General features: G+C 37.8%; 1 protein-coding gene across 1 annotated transcript in view; it reads left to right on the forward strand.

Annotated features, from left to right (window-relative positions):
- Positions 1-76: 76 nt before the first annotated feature.
- Heatr5a (HEAT repeat containing 5A) overlaps positions 77-24,417 on the forward strand; it is a 123,849-nt gene continuing 99,508 nt past the window's right edge. Inside the window, exons 1-6 of the mRNA XM_013033445.1 lie at positions 77-119; positions 12,369-12,570; positions 16,224-16,435; positions 18,180-18,288; positions 20,646-20,795; positions 21,864-22,038. Of these exons, the coding sequence (XP_012888899.1) occupies positions 12,445-12,570; positions 16,224-16,435; positions 18,180-18,288; positions 20,646-20,795; positions 21,864-22,038 (772 nt within the window). The 5' untranslated portion in view covers positions 77-119; positions 12,369-12,444. The remainder of the gene's footprint in view (positions 120-12,368; positions 12,571-16,223; positions 16,436-18,179; positions 18,289-20,645; positions 20,796-21,863; positions 22,039-24,417) is intronic.

Consider the following 24,417-nt stretch of genomic DNA (forward strand, 5'->3'; position numbering starts at 1 on the left):
CTCGGCTCCCCCGGCCCCCTGCCCCGCCCCGCCCCGCCCCGCCCCGCCCCGCTGCCTCAGTGCCTCCCGGTGGCCTCGGCGCGCGCGTCCCGGGGCTTCCTCGCCGTGCTGGGGAGCAGGTAAACGTGGCGGGACTGGCGCCGGCGCGGAGCCAAGAGGGATACCCTCTGGGCGGACAGTCGGGGATCCCGGGAGAGGCGCGGCCCGGGCGCGAGGGGGCGGTGTCGGACCAGCCTGGCGGCTGGTGCGGGACGGTGACCCCGGCCTTCCCGGGCAGTGCAGCGAGCGGCTCCAGGGGCCGGGCCGTGGTCGCCGAGGCCGTGTGGTCGCCGGAGCTCCGGGGTGAAGGGTCCAGCCGAGGGGGGTCAGGGGTCGCGGCCTAGGGAGCGGGAGCCCGCCAGGGAGAGGTTGGCGGGATCGTGGGGGTCCCCGGCGGCGGTGCGCTCGGTCGTCCCCGCGGGCTCCCGGGAGAAGCCGGGCTTCCCTTCCCCCGCCCCAGCACAACAGGTAGGCGCGGAGTCTGTGCTCCGTCGGGGCCCGGTGCGGGGAAAGGCGGGAGGTCGGAACCTGCCTCGCCCGGCTAGCACGCCACTCCCCGAACCCGCCCTGTCGGGCCCCCGAGCGCCTCGGCCCCAGCCCCGCTTCCTCCGGGCGCGGTTCTCCCCGGGGCCGTGCGTTCTGGGCGGGCAGCCCTCTCGGGTTTGCCGGACTGGGCGGGGCGGGGGGGGGGTGCCGGACCGTCTCCACTTCAGGATCAGAACATAGTTCCTTCTTCCCCTGTTGGCCAGCCCGACGTCGTTTCGGGTGATTGTAAATGGTCAGACACGTTGCACGGCGCTTTCTGGTCCTGATTAATCACCCTATCGTGTACCGCTGGCGAGCGAGCTGTCAAATCAGATGAGTCAGGTGGCCCGACCTCCTCCAAGGCTACATCGTTTTTATGTGCCATCATTTTACTTTATTTTTTCCCCAAAGAGTTCCTTAGTGCTTTTTAGGAGCCGAGTGAGCACCCTTAAAAGAATTTACAGCCTAGGGGAGATGTGTTTAGCTTAGAGGAGAAACAAAAAGCCCCGCAGTGCAGTGAAGAACTGTAATTTCTCGAGATTCGTTAGGAAAACAGAAGCGCCCTTCAAAGTGGGCTTGAGATGGATGCAGAGAAGAAGTCTCCTTGTTTTGCAAACTTTTTGTTTTACCAAGTGTGTCTTGGAGAAAACGATGTTAGAGAAGCTTTGAAGCGACGTAGGCTTTTCTTTCTTTAATAAAGGGGGCGGGCGGGCAAGTTTATTTAGCATAAGAATAGCGACAGTTGGAGAATGCTGCCTTACTTTGGAGTGCACTTATTTCACATAGATTGGTACAGAATAGGAAGACTCCAGACCTTCAAGACCTGAGTTTTGGCGAAGCTTCTTCAGTGCTATTTGTGGATCTTAGATTAGGTAATTTTCCTTTTCTTTTGCTAGTTTTGAATTCAGTGGCAAGTACTTAAGTTTAACCTATTAACTGAACTAACTACATTCGTTTTAAATTTATGAATGCATTCGCTATTGGGAAAAGTACCCGTTTACTTGTCTTTACTCAGTCCTTCCCTTTTCCCTACCCCCCCCTTCTTCCTTCTTTCCTTCCCTTCTTCCTTCCTTATTTTAAAAACAGGTGTTAAGATAGTTTACAACATCTTTTTGGAACTTTCTTCATTTTGAATAAAATAGAGGTTAAACTATGGATTTTAAAATTATTTTAAATTCTGTTTAATGACATCTGCATTAAAAAAAGCCTTACTGAGTCTTAAGTGCCTCACCAATTGTCCTATGATAAAATTGAAGAGCTTAATGAGACTGTGGTTTTCTGGTTTAAAAACAAAGCAAAAACAGTTCTGAGGAAAGAGAGTAAGGGAGAGGAAAAAGAAAAAGCACTTCTGTTATTTAGCAGATGTGGAGATGCTTTTACTAGACTTCATTTAAGAAGTGAGTTAACTGGAGACTAAGGAATTAGTAAAAATTTGCTATCCATTGTCTAGTTCTAGTAAAGATTTGTGTCCATTGTCTAGATCTAGTGTTAAAGTCTTCAGCTGGACTAGGAAAGGACCATGCTACAACCTGTGGGTCAAATCCATCTTAGCAGTTTTTATAGGTAAAAGTTTATTGGAATATGCCCTTGCCTGTTTGGTTATATATTTCCTTATGGCTGTTGTATGTTTATAAGTAATTGTAAGTTTATATTGCCCAGAAAGCCTAAAGCATTTACTCTTTTGTTCTTTGTGGGAAATAATTGTAGGCTCCTGGACTAGTACTCTAAGTGCTTAAGATATTAAATTGAGCTTTAATTATGTCAAGTGAGTGTGGAAACTATAAATCTCTCTGGATCCTAGAAATGTAATAATACAAGAAAGGTATGGCTTTTTTGATTTTTAGCTTTAATTGAGATCCACTGTGGAATTTTTCTTTTCAATTTGGTCAATGTCTGTCTTTAATGTGTTATTCATGATGTTCATCATAAGTAGCAAGTTGCCTGTACTTAAAAACTTTTTTTAAAACCAGGAATCTAGTGACTGCAGTGGGTTATTAAATCAGATGGAATATTATTGGAAGTATAAATGTAAACATGAAATTAAATAGGGATTTACAGTAAAAACCATATGGATTAGTACTCCAAACAAATATCTAATAAACTGAAATTGGATCTTGTATCCAGAATCCTGCTTGGACTCTTAAAAATAAATAACAACCTGAAAGATGTTCATTCTAGAAAAGATACATAAAAATAGCAATGTTAAAGCACTATGAAACAAGTTATAGTTACTTGCCTAAGAAACTAGAGCTGGTTATATGATACCAAAGAAGGAAAACTTGGAAGAGGTGATCATAGTAAATATTTAAAGCTGAACATATACTTTCACTAATCTTAAAATAATAATATGGTGCTAGTTTTACTAAAATAATTTTTTTAGTAACTTAGTTGTCTTTATTGCCCAAGTAATACTTGTCAAAGGATAAATACACTACAGCATTTATTTCCTTTTCTGTTGCATTTCTAAGCTTCATATGTTGCCTGAGTTAATATTTTGGTTCATATATAAAATAATATAATACTTAATACAAGTAATATATGTTGGTTTTTTTTTTGTACCAGTAAAATAATCTGAAACTGGAATTGTCTGCTGAAGCACTAAATCTTAATACTTTCGTTGCTAGAGGTGTGGCTCAAGCAGTAGTACAGCCACTAAGACTTGAATTCAAACCCTAGTACTGCTGAGAGAGAGGGGTTGGGGAAGGAAGGAAGGAAGGGAGGGAGGGAGGAGGGGGAAGGTGAAAGGGAAAGGAGTGGGGAGGGAGGAAGAAACAGAAAGGAAAGAATATAGAAGTAGAAAATTATTTGATCTTTAATTCTGGGGCCCAAAAATTGAGAGATTTTTTTTCTAAACTTATTTGGCAGCAAAATTGACCTGAAAGAATACAATTGCTATATGTAGTTATTATTTATTCCATCTCATGTGAATGACTTCTTTTTGCTGTAGAAATGCATTTGTTTGATAACAGAGTACTTCCCAGACAATATGGAGGAATGACATAACAGATGGTATATTTACTCTGTTTCATGGATAAGCCAGTCAGTAGCAGCCAGAAGAAGGCAGAGTAACATGGAGTTACTCTAGTGAGCTATACTTGGAAAATTAAGACTATCTGGACATCTGGCAGGGAGTGAGAAGCAAATGTCTGCCAAGCAGAGCCTTCATGTGTGTTTCCAAGAAGTTAGAAATGGGACAAAATTCTGGGCCAGGTATTTTGTATGCTGTATTATGAATTAGAAGGTGAACCATGAGGAAAACTAGGGTCAGACCATAATGTGGATTAAGGATAAATCTGAGTGTTGAGAAAAGCCATGTACTGTTAGAGAAGGGATGGGAGGATTCTTAGCAGATGGGGTCTAACAAGGAAGTTCTGAGTGGCAGTTTGTGCAAGCAGCAAATACAAGTTATTCTGCAAATAGAGCAAAAAGGCCTGGTCTGTCTGAAAATTCTGCTGTGCTTGGGGAATAATGGAATTTTTGTAAACTTTTGAACTCATAGCCCCAAATATCTCTCTACATTTAAATAGTATTTCATCATTGTTTGCTGCCTCCTTTGAATTCTTTCTGCTCTTGGTTTGTTCCTTCACTGTGTGGTGTGTGTGTGTTTGTGAGCTTTTATGCTCAAGGCTCTAGTGCTGGAGCTCCATTTTTGGTTTTTCTTTTCTCTTTTTTTCCTTTGGAGGAGGTGGTTAATTGGAGATCAAAGTCTCATACTTTTCCTACCCACACTGTCTTCAAATGATCCCCAGAACTTAGCCTCCTGAGTAGGATTACAGGCATTAGCCACCAGCACCTGGCCTCTCCTTCCCTTTTCATGTGGTCCTCTAGAATTCAGATAACTGGACCATTAGTCATCTAATAAAATCCATGAGTTCTGGAAGTTGCTATATAGACTGGTTTTTGTTTGGTTTCACTTCCTGGTACTAGATTCTCAACCAAGCACCAAGTCATGAGATTGCTAGGTGATGATATTTAGTAAGCATATTACAAACTGTAGAACTTCTCATCTTAAAATGTACTTCTGAAATTTTTAGGTGTCCGGAATGAACTCTCTTCTTCCAGGAAGGATATGCAAGAGTTTGGTTTGTAGACAGTGATAAAAATTGTTAATAGACCAAGAATAAATTAATACTTTTAGTACTTACTGATTAATTGCCCGGGTGGTCAGTTGAGAGCTGACATCTATAGAAGACTTAGCAGTTTAACAAACAGGCTCAAAGTGCTAAAGACATACCGAAGAGCAAAGTGTTATGCAATAAACAACAAAGTCATAAAGATCAGATGCTTCAGCACTAAAGGCAGTAATTGTTATTGATAGCTGTGGTTAGAAACTGAAATACTTAAATGAATGCTGAAAGTAGACCTGGGTGTTACTTTCTCTCATGTAAATAACATTTTAGCCCTAGATAAATTTTTCCTGTGTGTATTTTGCCTTGGTAGTCAAGCCCCTACCAATTAAGTTATGCCCTGGCCCTTTTAAACTTCAGTTATTTTTTTCCTATGTCTTGGTGTGGGTTTATCCAGAGGATATTCAGTGAGCTTTCACACCCAAACCTAGATTCTCCAATTTCTCAAGAGTCTTATGGCATGGATGAAGCACGTCTTTTCTCTAGTCTCTGAGGAAACTCTCCTCCATTGGTCCTGTATTTTGCTTACACCTTCTCTTATTTTTCATGTTTTTTCTCTTTATTTCTGTAAGATTTCTTCAAGGTTCTCTTTCAACTCACCTACTAAATGTTCATTTCTACAACCTTGTTGACCTTGTTTTTGTAACTTTCTTTTTTGTGTGTTTTTGTCGGTCATGGGGCTTGAACTCTGGGCCTGGGCACTGTCCGTCAGCTCTTCAGCTCAAGGCTAGTGCCCTACCACCTGACTACAGCACCACTTCTGGTTTTCTGAGTGGTTTATTGGAGATAAGAGTCTCACTGACTTCCCTGCCCAGGCTGGACCATGATCCTCTGATCTCAGCCTCTTGAGTAGCTAGGATTATGGGCATGAGCCACAGGTGCCTAGCTGTTTTTGTAACTTTCTATACGATCATTTTTGGTCTCCTTGTTTCCATTTATTTTTCTTTATGTTGTTATTTTTATTTTTTTAAATTTATTTTGTATAGGTGACATACAGAGGGGTTACAGTTACATAAATCAGGTAATAAGTACATTTCTTTTTGAACCATGTCACCCCTTTCCTTGCTCTCTCCCAGTTTTTCCCTTCTGTTCCCACCCACAAGTTGAATAGTTCATTTTCCACCATAGTGTCTAGTGAGTACAAGTTAAAGTTATTTATAGAAAGGGTTTAGTGTTTTTTTTCCTGGAAGTAGGCTAGATGACAGTGCCCTTACCTAATAGGAGACACCATGCCCAGCTTATTAATTGAGATAGGATCTCACTAACTTTGCTGGGATAGACATAGAACCACATTCCTCTCAATCCCTACATCTCAAACAGCTGGGATTACAGACATGGTGCACTGTGACTGGCAAAAAAAAAAAAAAATCTTGATTGTTAGGAGGATTAAATAAGATAGTGAATTACAAGAATTTTGGTAAGGAGATCTGGGGGGAAAAAAGACTTTTTCCTTTTGACTTCCTTAATAAAGTTGGTTCTACTACTTAGTCTCCCCTTCCTCCCCTTCCATACACCCAGAACATTTCCTCTAGTTGGGCTCCCACTTTCTATCCTCTTAATCTAGCTTGTCTGCCATTTTTCTCATCCTTTATAGAACTTTGAATAAACAAGAGAGAAGGGCTAGTGAAAGCCATCCCAACCTCTAGTCCTATCAGGCCCCAACTTGTTACAAATTATTTTTCTTTTTAATTCACATTTCTTTCCCGTCACCCTATTTCTATACACTGCTAAATGTGCTCCTTCATGGTTCTTGGAGTTTTGTGTACTTGCAGTTCTCCTGGCCTTATTCAGTGATAAGAAACACAAACATACACATGTCAGCCTGGACCTCTATTGTGCCTAGCTTTTTCTGTTGAGAGGAGACTTCAAAAAATGTATCTTCCAGGCTGGCCTAGAACCATGATTCTCATCATCTCAGCTTCCAGCTTAGTTAGGATAACAGGTATGAGCCACTGCATCCACTTTGAGTTTTTTTCTTTAAAAGGATTGAGTTAGGTACAAGAAGGTTAAATACTGTATGTCCAATGAAAGAAAACAATACTAGAAACAACTTATCATCTCTGTCTGCCTCCTTTTCCTCTTTACCTTGCTCTTTTCAGCCTGGATAACTCCCTTTTTTACTGCATCAATAGTTAGCAGTATTTTTTGGTACAGTATTTTTTGGTAGGGCTATCAGTGCAGCTATGTTGTTCTACATCTCCCCCAACTTCTTTCTTCTCCAGTGGATAGGCCTGGAGGTTCTCCTATTAAATATATATGTGTGTAAAAGAAAATATATATGTGTGTATAATATTATATATCTTTATATATGTTTATATGTTATATATATTATATGTGTGTGTGTGTGTATATATATATATATATATATATATATATATAATATGTGTGTGTGTGTGTATGTTGCCTCCATTGACCTCAAACTCAAAATCCTCTTGCCTCAGCTGCCTCAATAACTGGGATTATAGGTATATGCCACCACAATTAGCTATATAACTATAATGTTTAATGAGCACCTAATATTCTTTGAGTATGTCAGCCTCAACCACTTGCCACACTGTTGGGCTTATAAATTATTTCCAGTTTTCACTTCTTTTTTTTTGGTTTTGTTTTGTTTTGCCAGCCTGAGGGCTTGAATTCAGGGCCTGGGCACTGCCCCTGAGCTTTTTTTGCTCAAGGCTAGCACTCTACCACTTGAACCACAGTATCATTTCTGGCTTTTTCTGTTTATGTGGTACTGAGGAATCGAACCTAGAGCTTCATGCATGCTAGGCAAGCACTGTACCACTGAGCCACATTCCTAGCCCCTCAAATTGAATTTGTTAGATTTTCCTGCTGTTTTCTGAGGTAAGTAATTTTTAGCTGAATTTTAAAATAATGCGTTTATTGTGGAAAGAAGCAAACAATTTCAGATTCAAGCATGAAATAGTCAAGATTAAATAATCAATTCATAGCTATTAAAGAGAACTTTCAAGTTGTAAATTATTTGCTTCAGTTGTCCTTTTTTGCCTTGAAGCTAATATGTGACAGTAGACCACCATTAGGATCAGGCCTAGAGCTGTGTAAACTACAATAATGAAGGCATATCATTTGCTCTTTATAGGTAGGACAGGGCTTTCCTTAGGCAGCATCTAAAGCATGAACAAATGTAATGTTCTGTGTAACTTGTGAATTCTTATTCTGTAATCTATAATTTTGTAAAGTCTAAGTAAGTGTGAATCTGAGATCAAGCTGCACTAATCCATCTTCTTTCTGGATTAAAGATAATTGCTGTACTTTTTGGAGAAGTTTGGATTTTAGGATTTATATGTTTCCAGAAGTGTTGAAATTCTTGAGAGTTGGTTATTATTCCTTTCACTTCATTCTTTTTGAACAAAACCAGAGATATGGAAGACTGGAGGCTGAATGGGAACTAGAGATTGTCTTTTAGAGAAAGAAGTGAAAGAAAAGTTTTGAAATTTAAGTACGACTCTTATTTCAAAACTTAATATACTTGATATGCTTTTAATTTCATTTAGTTCCCATGACTTTCATTTTGTGAATCACTTTATTGTATTCTGGAAGAAAAAAATAAAAACTGAGTCCAGTAAACCTATCTTGTTTCCGATGTTCTCTTTGATTATTTGTGATTTTCTTCTTTCCCTTTGCAAAGTAACTTGAAAACACTGAAATAAAAGCAACCAAAAAAGAAAACCTCAGTAATACTTTCTTCCCCTAATTTTCAGTTTTTCTAAATAGAGAAAATTGTGTTTGTACTTCCTATCAAAATGGTCATAATGAGCAGCCTATCTCTGTGGGTTTTTTTATTTGCGTGTTTGTTTTTTGCCAGTCCAGGGCTTGAACTCAGGACCTGGGCACTGTCCCTTAGCTTCTTTTGCTCAAAGCTAGCAGTCTGCCACTTGAGCTACAGCACTACTTCTGGCCTTTTCTGTTTATGTGGTACTGAGGAATTGAACCCAGGGCTTCATGCATGCTAGTCAACACTCTACCACTGAGCCACATTCCCAGCCCCCTGTGTCTGTGTTTTGAAAAAATATATTAAAATTGGGAATGGTGGTTCTTACTATAATCCCAGATACTCAGAAAGATCATGAGTTTAAGGCTAGCAACATACTTAGATGCTTTTTCAAAAACAAAATGTTTTTTTTAAAGTTTAAATATATTGCTATTGTGTGTTTACTTTCAGTAAACTGATCACTTTATAATCTCAACAGAAGGGGCTGGGAAGGTGGCTCAGTGGTAGAGTGCTTGCCTTGCATGCACAAGGCCCTGGGTTCGATTCCTCAGCACCATGTAAGCGGAAAAAGCCAGAAGTGGTGCTGTGGCTCAAGTGGTAGAGAGCTAGCCTTGAGCTGAAGGGCTGAGGGACAGTGCCCAGGCCCAGAGTTCAAGCCACACAACCGACAAAAAAAAAAAAAAATCTCAACAGAAGTATGAAAGTGTAAAGTAAGATCAAAATAAGCAGTCCTTTTGGGTTTGTTGGGTTTTGGTTTTACTAAAATATACGGAAGATATTACACTTGTGTCCATCTTCCAAAAGTGAAATTTCAGATAAGCAGGAACATCTGTTAGTTACAAAATGCAGATCCTTATCACATTGATAGTGCACTTATGATGATGCCAGGTGCACTGGAGACTTGGGGTTTAGAAGTGATATCACCAATACGAATTGGTTGCTTTTAGTAGTAATTTATATGAGGAATGTATTGAGGGCATTAGAGATAACTTTCTACCTTGTTTATGATCTCAAGCTGTTGCTGAATTATTTATTATCACATCGTGTTAGCTATTTTCCTGCTTGATTTTACACCACAATATTGCCATTACCTAAAGAAAAAAAATGTCTCATCAGCAGTCTTAATGACCTCCAGAAAGGGTAATTTGATTCTTAAGATAGGTTTTCAACTGCCCTGGTAGTTACAAGAAATTTTCTGAAAAAAAATTTTTTTTCTGTGTGACACTAAGGTTATTTTGTCTCCCAAGCTATCAGAGATAGCTATTCATTCTTTCTCTGTAAAAATGAATTCTTGGCAGCATTGCTTATGTTGTTCTTTGTGCATTAAAAGTTACATTTCTGGAGCTAGGCAACAATGGCCATGCCTCTAATCCTAGCTACTTCGAAGGGCTGAGATCTGAGGATCATGGTTCAGTGCCTGCTAGGGCAGGAAAATCTTTGAGACTATTAATCTCCAATTAACTACCAAAAAGCCAGAAATGGTACTGTGGCTTAAAGTGGTAGAGCACTAGCCTTGAGCACAAACATGCTGGAATAGCACCCAAGCTCTGGGGCATGACCAATTAGGAGGGGTCACCCACTGTCTATAGAGGAGACAATAGTAGCTGAGTGAAAATAGTTGAGCCAACATAGAGAACACGGATAAGAGAAAGTATAGGATTGGAAAATAAATATTAAGTTTAGTAAAAAAAAAAATAAAACCCCATAGACTTTGACAAATACATGTTTTTCCCAGATTTGTATGTATAATCTCATGTTTAAATATTGGCAACTCTTCTTTTTCTTCAACCTACTACAAATCTCACATCTGATTTCCCTGTACATATTAAATACTGGCTTTTATACTAAAATATAAGATTTGTTTAGGGGAATGTAAGGTAGGTATTATACATTTTTAAATTTTAATTGCCTGTTGTAGTCTATCTATGTTTCTGTAAACTGTTGCTAGTTAGCTTGGAGTTTTACATAATCTTTTTTTCCTCCAGGGCCTTGAACTTTCTAGGCAGGTACTTTATTGCTTGAGCCACTCCTCTGTCCCTTCAGTTGTGTGTGTGTGTGTGTTGTGTGTGTCTGATTTTTTGCTTAAGGGTAATGCTCTACCACTTCTTTCGGTGGTTAATTGGAGGTTAGAGTCTTCATGGATTTTCTTTTCTAGGCTAGCTTCTAAAGTGTGACCTACCAGTTCCTAGGCAAACTTATTTTTGATATATTAATGAATAGGACTATAATATATATGTATGTATATGGTGCCTTCTTTGTTGTTCCTGAAGAGAGCTGCTACAATAAGTAGTTTAATTTTCTTTTACTAGAAGAGACAGGTCTCCTTTGTTACCTATGCAATTCCTAAACTCCTGGATCTAAGCACACCTCCTGCCTAAACTCCCAAGTACCTAGGCTATAGGTTTGGGCTACCGAACCTGAGTAGTGAAATATTTAATCTACCTTATATCTTCTTTTCTTTGTTTTTTTTTCCTACTATTTATTGTGATTTTTGTTGTTGTTGTTGTTGTTGGTCATGGGACTTGAACTCAGGGCCTGGGCACTGGTCCTAAGCTTTTAAAGCTCAAGGTTAGCACTCTACCACTTTGAGCCACAGCTTCACTTCAGGTTATTAATTCACTTCAGGCTGTTAATTGGAGAGAAGCGTCGTCTCAAGGACTTTCCTGCCAGAGCTGGCTTTGAACCTTGATCCTCAGATCTCAGGTCTCAGCCTCCTGAGTAGATTAACATTACAGGTGTGAGCCACCAGCACCCAGCTTATTGTGATCTTTTTAAAAATGCAAAACCAAAATTTTGGGGAATTAATTACATTCACCTGTTATATTTTGCCACAATTTGTGGTTGGTTGGTTGATTACTTAACTATTTCAAGGGCTTTGCTACTGTCATCCCAGCCATTGCAGAAAACATAAAATAGGAAGACCAGTGTCCTATCATGGGACCCAAAATAACCAGTGCATAAAAGTCCTGAATTTAAAACCTAGTGCCACTAAAATGTGCTTTATTGTTGCATATTTGCACACATCTCTTTTTTTAAAAGGTCCCATAATGTCATTATTATAAATTTCTTTGTGAATTTATATATTGCAAATGTTCTGGAAAGGCTTTGGTATGCACCCAGAAAATCTTGATAAACAAGGAAACAAAAGTAAAAACCAAAAAAGCCTCATGTGTTTCTGCTGGTTATTTGCTACAGCAAAATTAAGTCTACCTTGGATGGACATAGTCTGTATTGCTGTAATTCCTGGATAACATCCTGTAGGCATCATCAGGAAAAAGAGGTTGATTTTCACAGGCTCACAGAGATAACACTAGATACTAGTAAAGATAGGACTCCTAATAAATGCACATAATAAAAATAGGCATGGATATAAGTCCCTTACCATCCTGGTTTATATCTCCAGGTGAATGACAAGGCAAAGACCCAGGAAATAGCAACTTTTATAGAGGTTTAAAGAGGTTTGGTGGACAATTTGGATATTTGTTATTATTTGTTAATATATACCCATTTAGGCTACAAAGAAAACTGAAAGCCTGACACTGATTAACTGGCAGTATGACCTTAAAACCTCTAGAATTTTAATTTTTTAAATTTTAATTTGTGCTTATGGATACCAATGATGTCTTTGCTTTTTAAAACAGGTAGTGTTAAGGAAGAGCACTTGTTTAGCAAGTAAAGGCCCTGAGTTTGGTCCTCAGCTCTGCAAAAATAAATAAATAAATAAAGCCAAAGAAAATGGCAATGCTGAATACAAAGGTGAATTTAGTGTCAGTGTTAACTAAAATTTACTATTGGGATTTTTCACCCTATAGCAGTTTTAAAAGAATAGATAGGTAGGTTGGTAGTATATACATGCTTTTTAGTTTCTATGAATGATCTTCTGTATTCTGATTGCCTACCTTTTTTGCTCTCCTTTAAAATAATGTTTTTTTTCTTTGATGCAGATTCTTTATTCTTATGTGTATTGACCAAAGTTCAATGAGAAGAACTGTGCCAAGCTAGGAGAATTTGCTTCAAGAAATGGAATTATCTCATAGCTTATTGCTGAATGAAGAAGCGTGCAATCAACTAGGTGATGTTCAGAAGGCTGAGTTTATTTTTGAGTGGTTGAGATACTTGGAGAAGCTCTTGCTAGCAACCAGCAGGGTGAGGAAAATTACAGGTTTTTTTTTTCATGATTATAATCTATTTTCAAAAATTTTCAAAGTATCAAATAATGTTCAATTCCTCTGGTTTACTTTTTTACTTGTATCCAGAATAACCTAATAAGTTAGCTTTAATAAGGTAAACTTTGTTGAGACTTAATAATGAAATGTGATAAGTTTATCTTATGTATCTTTTGTCCCTCCATAAACATGAAGCCTTTGTGTAGTTTCGTGCTAAATAATAGGTATGAAGAGCCCAGATACTGGTGGTTCACACCTGTAATCCTAGTTACTCAGGAGGCTGAGAACTGAGGATTGCAGTTCGAAGCCAGCTCAGGTAGGAAGGTCTGTAGGATTCTTTTCTCCACTTAACCACCAGAAAGCCAGAAATGGAGGTATGGCTCAAGTGCTAGCCTTGAGCACAAAAGTTCAGACAGTGCTCAGTCTGAGTTCAAGCCCCAGGACTGGCACCAAAAAAGAAAAAAAAAAGTTATGAAGAATGAAAAATGAAAAGTTTGAAGTCTCCTGATAAATATATTACCTCTAAAAATCTCATAAGATGGGTACAAAGATAGAAAACTGGTTAGTCATACATTGTTCACCTACATTCAGGAGTTAACAACATTTTGCCATGTTCAGTTCATTAATTTACTCAGCATTGTGAGGAAGCACTTCTAAATAATGTAGCATGAATTTAAAAATAGTGCATCCTTTCATATAATCACAATACCAGATGAAAAATGCAAACGTACTATAAAAATACTGCTCATGGTGAGGCCTGAATTTAATATAATACTCAGCAATACAAAAAAAAAATACCATTTGTGGTAGGTTTAGAACTTAACAAAAGACAAAGTGTTATAAAAGAGGAAAACAAACAAACTCAACACCCCAAAATGTGTTCTTGTTCTGAGACTAATGGACACTATCTGGCTGTGGGTCCCCATGATAGAGTGTTTGACAAGTTTACTGATCTTTAGAAGAAAAAAGTAAAAGCAACTTGTAGGTTTAAAAATTAAATTTAACAAAAGAAAAATAATACTCTTAACAAATAATGAATTGGGGAATTTAGTTGTTAGTGAGTACCTGGATATCATTAGCTTTATAATGATATTCTGTACCTCTTTGAAGAGAACACAAAAGTAAAATGATACAACATTATTAGCATTTACATATATAATCTTAGAAAAAATTATGCTAAACTTAGGAGAACTCTGATCTTAAATTACAATATCAGCTCTGTAATGGGTTATAGAATACTATTTTATTTATGTAGATATATATATCGACAAAGGCCTAATAACTAAGAAGCTCTAGTTAAAAATACAAAGTTGTGTTTTGGGGGATTGTGTGTGTGTGTGTGCGCGTGTGCGCGTGCGCGCGTGCATGTGCTGATTCTAAGGCTTGAATTCAGAGCCTGGGCACTGTCCCTGAGCTTTTGTATTCAAGACTAGCACTCTACCACTTAAGCTGCAACTCTACTTTTGGCTTATCTTTTTTTTTTTTGGTAGTTAATTGGAGATAAGACTCTCACAGACTTTCCTGCTCAGGCTGGCTTCAGACCACGATCCTCAGATCTTAGCTTTCTGAGTAGCTAAGATTACAGGCATGAGCCATTGGTGCCCAGCTTGTTTTCTGTTTTTTAAATACAGATGTAGAAGAAATACAGCTTTTGTCTTTGTTAACAGAGATTGGCATGGTTGGATTCAGAGGTTTTTGAAGATATGAATCAGCAAAACAACAAATTACCTCTTCATGTAACAGTTTGGCCATGTTATGAACTTTTTTTTTTGGGGGGGGGTCTAGTCGTGGGGCCTGAACTCTGGGCCTGGGCGCTGTCCCTCTAGCACGCTACCACTTGAGCCATAGCACTACTTCCGGCTTTTTTTTTCTGCTTATGTGGTGCTGAGGAATTGAACCCAGGGCCTCATGCATCCAAGGCAAGCACTCTACCATGGAGCCACCTTCCCAGCCCATGTTATGAACTTTTTTTTTTTTCCCCACCTGTAGGGCACTTGCTCCCAGAGAAGGCACAAATGTTGTGCCCCTTCATCACAATGGCCCCAGATTCCTGTTGGGTGTGTTGTAAACAGAGGAGCCATACTCTGGGCTCCCTGCTCGGAGCACACCCTAGCATGTTATGAACTTTTTATAATTTCACTTAAAATAATTTTGTAGCTGTGTGCTAATGGCTTATATATGTAATCTTAGCTATTCAGAAATCTAAGAACTAAAGGATCACAGTTTAAAGCCAGCTGGGCATAAAAAGTCTATCAGACTCCAATTCCAATTAACTAGCAAAAGCTAGATTGGAGGTATGGCTAGCATGGTAGAATATCAACTCTGAGCAAGAAACTCTTTGAGGCCCTGAATTCAAGCCCCACTACTGGCACAAAAATAATACTAATAATTTTTATTTATTTTTCATTATTTGGAGAATAAATTATTAGTTTCTATAATCAAACTCACATTATTAATACCTTTCATATTTAATAAGTGAGTTTACCATCGTATAAATGGAAAAAAATTAATGTTTCTAGACCAATATGGCTATTAATTTCTGTACAATGCCAACTCAACATGGTAAACTGGGATACTTTTTCCAACGTTTCCAAAAATTCAAATAATATATATGTATGTGTATATATGTATACATATATGTATATATATATCCATCCGTACACGCATATATATGAAGACCAGTAATAGCTATATATTATGCATCAATAGCAGCAACAGGTTTTACAGTTATATGAACAAATTAAACATCCAGCACACTCTTATTAATAAAAAGAAAAAAAGATTAAAAGACCCCAGAAAAATGCCAAGTTCTGTTACTGTTGTACCTGGCACCTTTTTTTTATTAGCTTCTTAATCACATCTCACTTGAGTAACATTAAAAACAGCTCTGTTAAAGTACAGTCACTACTATATATAAAACAGGTACAAGGTATTTTACATTCATAGAGGTATGATACAGTACTATCCTACTTCTGTAATACTAGAGGATACAATTAAAAAGGCATTAATGAAACTTGATTTTACTTTTCCAGCAGAAGGCCCAAAGGATGGTATGATGTGGACTTATTAGACACTATGTTGGAAATGAACTATACAACTTGGGGGAAGGGAGGTCAGGCAGGAAAAAACTGGGAGAAATTGAAGGTGGGGGTAATACTGTTAAAAAAGAAATATGTAATTACCTGACTTACGTAACTAACTCCTCTGTATTTCACTATTACCAAAAAGAAAAAAAAAGAAAAAAATCAATGACAAAAATAACAAAAAAATAAAGCAAAAGAAAAAAAGAAATGCATTTTCTTAGATGGGATTTCCTTCCATTAGTGGCACAGTTCTAAGTACTCACTGTCTTCATAAACATCAGCTACAAACCATTTGAAAATGGGAGAGGGGAACAGGAAGGGAAAAAAACCCAAAACAAAATCCATACCCTATACCCCACAATCACTAGATTCGTACAAACATGACTGAAGGAAGGCAAGCAAGACTCAACCTAACAATATTTTACCATAAATGTCATGTTTGAATTGTGAGAGCTCCATAAATAATTTTTTATTTTTCTATATAAAAGTTATTCTGGAGAATTATATACAATTGTTCTGAGTTTGGATTTTTTGTTATCTTTCTTTCTAGAATGATGTAAGGGAGAAACAGAAGACTCTTGTTGAACAGCTCCTATCTTTGTTGAACAGCTCCCCAGGACCTCCTACTCGTAAACTCCTTGCTAAGAATCTAGCCATAATTTATAGTATTGGAGACACATTCTCTGTTTATGAGACAATCGATAAATGTAATGATCTTATTCGTAGCAAAGATGATTCTCCAAGTTACCTTCCCACCAAACTGTAAGTTAAACTTCAAAACTTAACAAAAACCAAAAAATTGCTTCCTTCTTGTATGACTTTTTATAATGTACCCAACCTACTTAATTATTTTGAAGCTTAATTCAAATACAGTTCTAACATATTCTTTAAAAGATAATCTAACATTTCTTGTTTGAGAATGTCCTTTTAAAAATACTTTGGGGGGGGCCAGCAAGGTGAGTCAATGGTAGAACACTTGTCTTGCATTCATGAGGCCCTGGGTTCGATTCCTTAGCACCACATTATGCAGAAAAAGTGGCTCTGTGGCTCAAGTGGGAGAGCGCTAGCCTTGAGTTGAAGAGCTGAGGGACAGTGCCTAGGTCCAGAGTTCAGGCCCCACGACCGACCCCCCAAAAACTATTTTGGGTGCTGAGTATGTAGCTTAATGATTGACTGCTTATCTAACGTATACAAGGCCTGGGTCTGATTCCCAGTGCTTCAAAAATTAAAATTAAAGAATGTGTGATTGGTAATATTGGCAGAAAAAAGAAATGTACTCATTACCTGACATGAAACAGTAACTTCTTTGTATATCATTTTTATAACAACAATAAAAAAGAATAACAAAAAGAATTCATGAATACATTAAAATAAGTGGAGACATTTAAAGTCTGAATTTGAGATTGAAAACATCCTAAAACTTTAGCAGTTGAGTATTTAATAGTATTTCAAATTATTCAGGTTTTGGATGTACTTAAGTAGTAAAAATTGATGATAAACAGAAAAAAGCTTCCAAGGTCCCAAGGATAGCTTAGTTTCTTTCTCCATAGGATTCAGTTCCTTTCAGCCTGCTATTTTACAAAGGGCAGTGAGCCAGGTGTGATTTCACAGCAGTAATTCTATGGAATTTTTATTGGTCTGATTATTACCTTAGAACAGAATATATTCTCCATAAAGTATTCAAAGTTCAGTTTCAGTGAGAATTTTTGGAGAGTATTTGAGCTCATCTTTGACTATCTAATAAATGAAGTTGTATTGAAATATTTTTCAGAATTGATTTTGCAACATTTGGTAGGGTAGAATATTTGGGCTGAGATTTAGATTCATTGAACACGGATATAGCCATTTAAAATTCTTGTTATTAAAAATATAATTATTTTATATTCCCCTCAATATCATGCCTTAGAATGTAGCATTAGATTCTGGGAAATTGTACCTTTTCAAGGTAAAATTATATAGTTAACTGTGTCAACAAATAATTCTAAAACAACTGGATATCCACATACAGTAGGATAAGATACACTCTCAAATCACACTATACACTGAAAATTAACCCAAAAAGGATCACAGATCTAATTTAACAGCTAAAATTAAAACTTAGAACAATAAGATGCCAAGCTTTTGTCATCTTGGAATAAGCAATGATTTCTTAAGGCTGGACATGGATCACACCTGTCTTCTCAACTATTGGTGAGATTTAGGGAGGATTGAGATTCAAGGCAAAAAAGTAAGACCCCATTTCAGCCAATATGCTAGGTATGATGGTTCATGCCTGTAATCCCAGGCATAGTTAGGAGGATCATCATCCATGGATAACTCCAAGCAAAATCTTGAGACCCTATCTAAAAAAGAACTAAAGCAAAAATGGATAGAGTTGTTGAGTGCCTGCCTAGCAAGCAGATAGCTCTAGGACTGCCAAGAAAAAAAAAATTAATAGTGATTTTTTTCATATTCATGTTTTTTTTTCTTCAACCATGACTTATTTCTGATTTAAATGTTGTTTCAGTGCTGCTGTTGTGTGTTTGGGTTCCTTGTACAAGAAGTTGGGTAGAATACTAGGTAACACCTTTGCTGATACAGTGGGGAATATTCTTAAGGCTATGAAGAGTGCAGAGGTAAGTAATAAAGTTCAACCAAAGAACAGCATTGCATTTATGGGTTTATACTTTTTTGAGCTCGTAACAGAGCTTTATATATTACAAGCATATGTAGTTGTCTATATAAATATATCTACAAATATTTCTAAGTGATGCACAAGATGTACACTATACATTGAATCTTTTTTAGAAATAGAATAATACAGCCAGGAGGCTGAGATCTGAGGATTGCAGTTCAAAGCCAAAAGGAAAGGCCGTGAGACTCTTATCTCCAGTAAATCACTCAGAAAACCAAAAGTGGCACTGTGGCTCAAGTGGTGGAGCACTAGCCTTGAGCTGAAGAGCTAAGGGACAGTGCCCAGGCTGAGAGTTCAAGACTCATGACCCCGAGTTCAACCCCCACCAGTATAACCAGAAAAAAAGAAAAGAAGGGAATTCTGAGGGAACCTGATATTTTTTGGCATTAATTTTCTGAAAGCTCCAAGAAGATAATTCAGGAAAGAATTTAATCATAGAATCTGATTTTATGAAAAGCTGTATGTCTGAAAGAAGCTTATTTACTAGGATATAGCCATTGTGAACTTTTATTTCCTTCTTATCTCCTTCAGTTAACCTATACTACATTTTACATGGTTAATAGAGGATTACTCTGTAGGAATCAGAAATGTTATGGTAATTATTTTATTACATCCTTTATTTTGTTGGTAGCCCAGGCTTGTCTTGAACTATAATCCTCCTGCTTCAACCCCTTGAAGTGCTAGGAATATAGGTATATTTCATCATGCCCAGGGTAGTGTCCTTATTTTTTACTTTTATAATTTAGTTAGTAAGGTATCGCATCATCTCAGATATTACAGATTATTCCTGCTGTTCACCCATATCCTGACTAGTCAGTGACACAGCACACTTGAAACTGAGATAAAATAAATTTCCTATTAGAACCCATTCTATTAATCTGCCTGTAATTTTGTGTTATTTTAAACAAAGATAGATTAATAGCATTTCTATGCAAATAATGGTTGATGGTAATCTCTGTCTCCTTCCAACTTTACCTTAGCACCAATTCCAGAGGTAAAATCATCTAGAGCCCTAGGAGCATCTGTGATAAAACAGCTTCTGTTTTTTGTTTTTGTTTTTTTGGGTCCGGTCATGGGGCCTGAACTCTGGGCCTGGGCGCTGTCCCTCAGCTCTTCAGCTCAAGGCTAGCAACACTCTATCACTTGAGCCACAGCACCACTTCTGGCTTTTTTCTTTTTTGCTTATGTGGTGCTGAGGAATCCAACTCAGGGCCTCATGCATGCAAGGCAAGTTTTCTACCACTGAGCCACCTTCCCAGCCCCTGTTTTTTTTTTTTTTATTGTGTACTATATGCCTGATAATGAGTGTTTACCTAAGGTTTATCTTGCCCTCATTTTGTAGATGGGGAAACAGCAAGAACAATTACTGAGAGTTAGAAATAAAATTCTAGATCAGATTATATTTGGAACTGGAATATGGCTCAAGTGATCCTGAGACCCTATGCCTCTCAGTTCAAACCCCAGTACTGCCAATTTTGGGGGGTTGGTGTGTGGTGGTGGTGGTAGTGCTATCTAACCCCCTACTCTGTTCATGTGAAGCAAACACTATGCCACTAAGCAATATTCATGGCCCAGGTCTTTTTTGTTTTTTGCCAGTTTGGAGCTTGAACTCAGAGCCTGGGCACTGTCCCTGAGCTTTTGTGCTCAAAGCTAGCACCATCACTTTGAATCACAGCTTCATTTCTGGCTTTTTAGTGACAGTTGGAGATAAGAGTCTCATATACTTTCTTGCCTGGGCTGGCTTTGAACAACTATCCCCATATCTCAGCCTCCTGAGTAGCTAAGATTACAGGCATGAGCTACCAGCATCTGGCTGGATCAGGTCTTTTAACTCTAACTTCTAAGTTAAAAGATTAACAGCTGGGAAATCTGTTGAGCATTTTCTGTATTTTCAGCACTCTTCTAAACATACTTACATGTATTAACTCATGTAGACTCTAAGGTAGATGCTATTATCTGAACTTTACAGGGAAAGAAAGAGAATTTCCCAAGATTCTGATATAACCTTGTACTCTTATTATGTTGCTTCAGTCTTATTATGTTGTAACAGTCTTTATTGAATGCTTAATAACACAAGGTTTATGCTTCTTATAGTTTTGTTAATCTTCACATTAACCCAGTGAATTATATTGAAGAATATTATGTATAAATAATACTTGTCAAGTAATGTTACTTGATACTAGCATGGGTTAGTGTACAAAAACGTCTATATTTTTCAGATGAGAGATTCTATCAGTGCTTAATGCTTTCTTCACAGTGATTTTTTTTTTTGCCAATTTTTGAATTTTTTCCTCCTAGTCTCAAGGTCGATATGAAATTATGCTGAGTCTGCAAAATATCTTGAATGGGCTAGGAGCTGCTGCTACACCTTGCCATAGAGATGTTTACAAGGCTGCTAGATCCTGCCTCACAGATAGATCCATGGCAGTTCGATGTGCTGCTGCAAAGGTAAAAATTTATATAAAGGAGGGGCTGGGAAGGTGGCTCAGTGGTGGAGCGCTTGCCTTGCATGCTCGAGGCCCTGGGTTCGATTCCTCAGCACCACATAAGCAAAAAGAAAAAAGCCGGAAGTGGTGCTGTAGCTGAAGTGGTAGAGCGCTAGCCTTGAGCTGAAGAGCTGAGGGACAGCGCCCAGGCCCAGAGTTCAGGCCCCACGACCGGACCCCCCCAAAAAAAAATTTATATAAAGGAAATTACTTGAGATTTAACAGAAAGCATTAGTAACAGCTATGTCAGCTGCAACCTTGGTAATCACTTAGAACTGTCTTAGTTTAACATATTAGGAAACTCAGGCCCAGAAGATTATGTGAATTTCCTAAGGTTCAAGTAATTAATAACACATGGTCAAAGAGTATGAAGTTTGTTTCCTTGCATTACACTTTACATTGCTTCCCTTGTGGTAGTATGTAAACCGAAATATATAGGTAAAGTTCATGTTGTTTTGGATTTGGATTTTATTAGTTTTTTGTTTTTTTTTTTGTCGGTTGTGGGGCCTGAACTCTGGGCCTGGGCGCTGTCCCTGAGCTCTTCAGCTCAAGGTGAGTGCTCTATCACTTGAGCCACAGAGCCACTTCCAGTTTTCTGGTGGTTAATTGGAGATAAGAGTCTCACAGACTTCCCTGCTGGGGCTGGCTTTGAACCATGATCCTCATATCTCAGCCTCCTGAGTAGCTAGGATTACATGCGTGAGCCACCGGTGCCAGGCTTATTACTGTTTTTAATCATGCCTTTTTAATATGATTGGTTAAGAAGTACAGTAAAATTATTTTATTTAAATGTTGGAATTATCCTCAAAGTTGCTTATGGTTTGAAAGACAGTTTTCCTGAATTAAAAGTGAGTTCTCCTTTTACCTTTGTAGCCTTATTAGTATAATGCTTATGACTGTTTATAATGTTTTCCTATAATCATTATATAAATAATATTATTCTAGTTGGAACCTATAGTTTTTATAATGCATGTGTGCCTGAGCCTAACACATATTTTGTTTTCCTTTATTTATTTGTCCAAATGAGTAGTGTCTTCTTGAACTTCAGAATGAGGCCATCTTCATGTGGAGCACAGACCTGGACAGTGTGACTACACTATGTTTTAAGTCTTTTGAAGGTTCTAATTACGATGTACGGATTGCAGTTTCAAAACTGTTGGGCACAATATTAGCTAAAGCTATCATTTCTAAACCTTCAACCTCAGGTAATGCTATGTAATTCTTTTCAAAATAACTTTTTTCAGTTTTTCCCATGTTGATTCCAACAAATATATCAGCATTACAGATACCTATTAACTTTTGAAAACAAACAGTACAAATGAACTTTAGTTCATAGGAATTGCTGAAGGTACTATTATTTTTATTCTCAGATAAAAAATTGAGGAGTTGGTTTGATTTTGTGATATCCATCTTGCTCTGTAGCCCTATAGCCCAGCCTATAGCCCAAGCTGACTTTAAATTTATAATCTTCTTGCCTCTACCTCCCAAGTATTGGGATTATAGGCATGTGCCACTATATTTGCTAAGAAGTTTTGAAGTGTTATCCTTCATTCATTATTTTTATTTATTTTTTACAGAAGTATCTATATGATGACATTTGTTTTGCTGTTTTCTAGATTGATACATGAAACAAATCATGTGGGTAGATAGATACTTAGCATTACTCTATTTGGACAGTTTTTCTTTGTTTTATCTTTTCACTTTTTTAAATTCCCTGTTTATATACTTCCAAGCAGTAAGCAAGGATAGGATATATTTTAAAACAGAGGCATTTACCTTCATTTAATTTAGAGTGTATATAAAAACTATAAATGATTTGTTGAACTGAAAAAATACACCTATGAGTAACTAAAAGCTATGTCATTTTATCTCAATAATTTAACAAGTTCACAAGATGAAAATGTAACAATTCTGTAGACCCTGACACCTCAAATAGCCACAGACTAGAAGCTCAAGCATCGCTTAGGAAATTTTAAGAAATATAGAAACCCAGGTCCCACCTAACTTAATAATTCAAAATTCTCATTTTTATAGAATCCCTGTATCATTGCTATACACTTTAAATTTTGATCTGCACTGTCATCTGTTTTTATTTCCTTTTTTTTTATTGTAAAGATACCATACAGAGGGGTTATACAATTACATGGACAACGTAATGAGTACATTTCTTATCAAGCATTGTTGCCGCCTCCTTTGTTTCCCCTTCCCATCCCTTGGGGGGTTTTTTGTTTGTTTTTTGGGTTTTTTTTTTTTTTTTTTTTTTTTTTTTTATTGTGTACTATATGCCTGATAATGAGTGTTTACCTAAGGTTTATCTTGCCCTCATTTTGTAGATGGGGAAACAGCAAGAACAATTACTGAGAGTTAGAAATAAAATTCTAGATCAGATTATATTTGGAACTGGAATATGGCTCAAGTGATCCTGAGACCCTATGCCTCTCAGTTCAAACCCCAGTACTGCCAATTTTGGGGGGTTGGTGTGTGGTGGTGGTGGTAGTGCTATCTAACCCCCTACTCTGTTCATGTGAAGCAAACACTATGCCACTAAGCAATATTCATGGCCCAGGTCTTTTTTGTTTTTTGCCAGTTTGGAGCTTGAACTCAGAGCCTGGGCACTGTCCCTGAGCTTTTGTGCTCAAAGCTAGCACCATCACTTTGAATCACAGCTTCATTTCTGGCTTTTTAGTGACAGTTGGAGATAAGAGTCTCATATACTTTCTTGCCTGGGCTGGCTTTGAACAACTATCCCCATATCTCAGCCTCCTGAGTAGCTAAGATTACAGGCATGAGCTACCAGCATCTGGCTGGATCAGGTCTTTTAACTCTAACTTCTAAGTTAAAAGATTAACAGCTGGGAAATCTGTTGAGCATTTTCTGTATTTTCAGCACTCTTCTAAACATACTTACATGTATTAACTCATGTAGACTCTAAGGTAGATGCTATTATCTGAACTTTACAGGGAAAGAAAGAGAATTTCCCAAGATTCTGATATAACCTTGTACTCTTATTATGTTGCTTCAGTCTTATTATGTTGTAACAGTCTTTATTGAATGCTTAATAACACAAGGTTTATGCTTCTTATAGTTTTGTTAATCTTCACATTAACCCAGTGAATTATATTGAAGAATATTATGTATAAATAATACTTGTCAAGTAATGTTACTTGATACTAGCATGGGTTAGTGTACAAAAACGTCTATATTTTTCAGATGAGAGATTCTATCAGTGCTTAATGCTTTCTTCACAGTGATTTTTTTTTTTGCCAATTTTTGAATTTTTTCCTCCTAGTCTCAAGGTCGATATGAAATTATGCTGAGTCTGCAAAATATCTTGAATGGGCTAGGAGCTGCTGCTACACCTTGCCATAGAGATGTTTACAAGGCTGCTAGATCCTGCCTCACAGATAGATCCATGGCAGTTCGATGTGCTGCTGCAAAGGTAAAAATTTATATAAAGGAGGGGCTGGGAAGGTGGCTCAGTGGTGGAGCGCTTGCCTTGCATGCTCGAGGCCCTGGGTTCGATTCCTCAGCACCACATAAGCAAAAAGAAAAAAGCCGGAAGTGGTGCTGTGGCTCAAGTGGTA

The sequence above is a fragment of the Dipodomys ordii genome, unplaced genomic scaffold, assembly GCF_000151885.1.
Source record: "Dipodomys ordii isolate 6190 unplaced genomic scaffold, Dord_2.0 Scaffold168, whole genome shotgun sequence".
NCBI lineage: Eukaryota > Metazoa > Chordata > Mammalia > Rodentia > Heteromyidae > Dipodomys > Dipodomys ordii.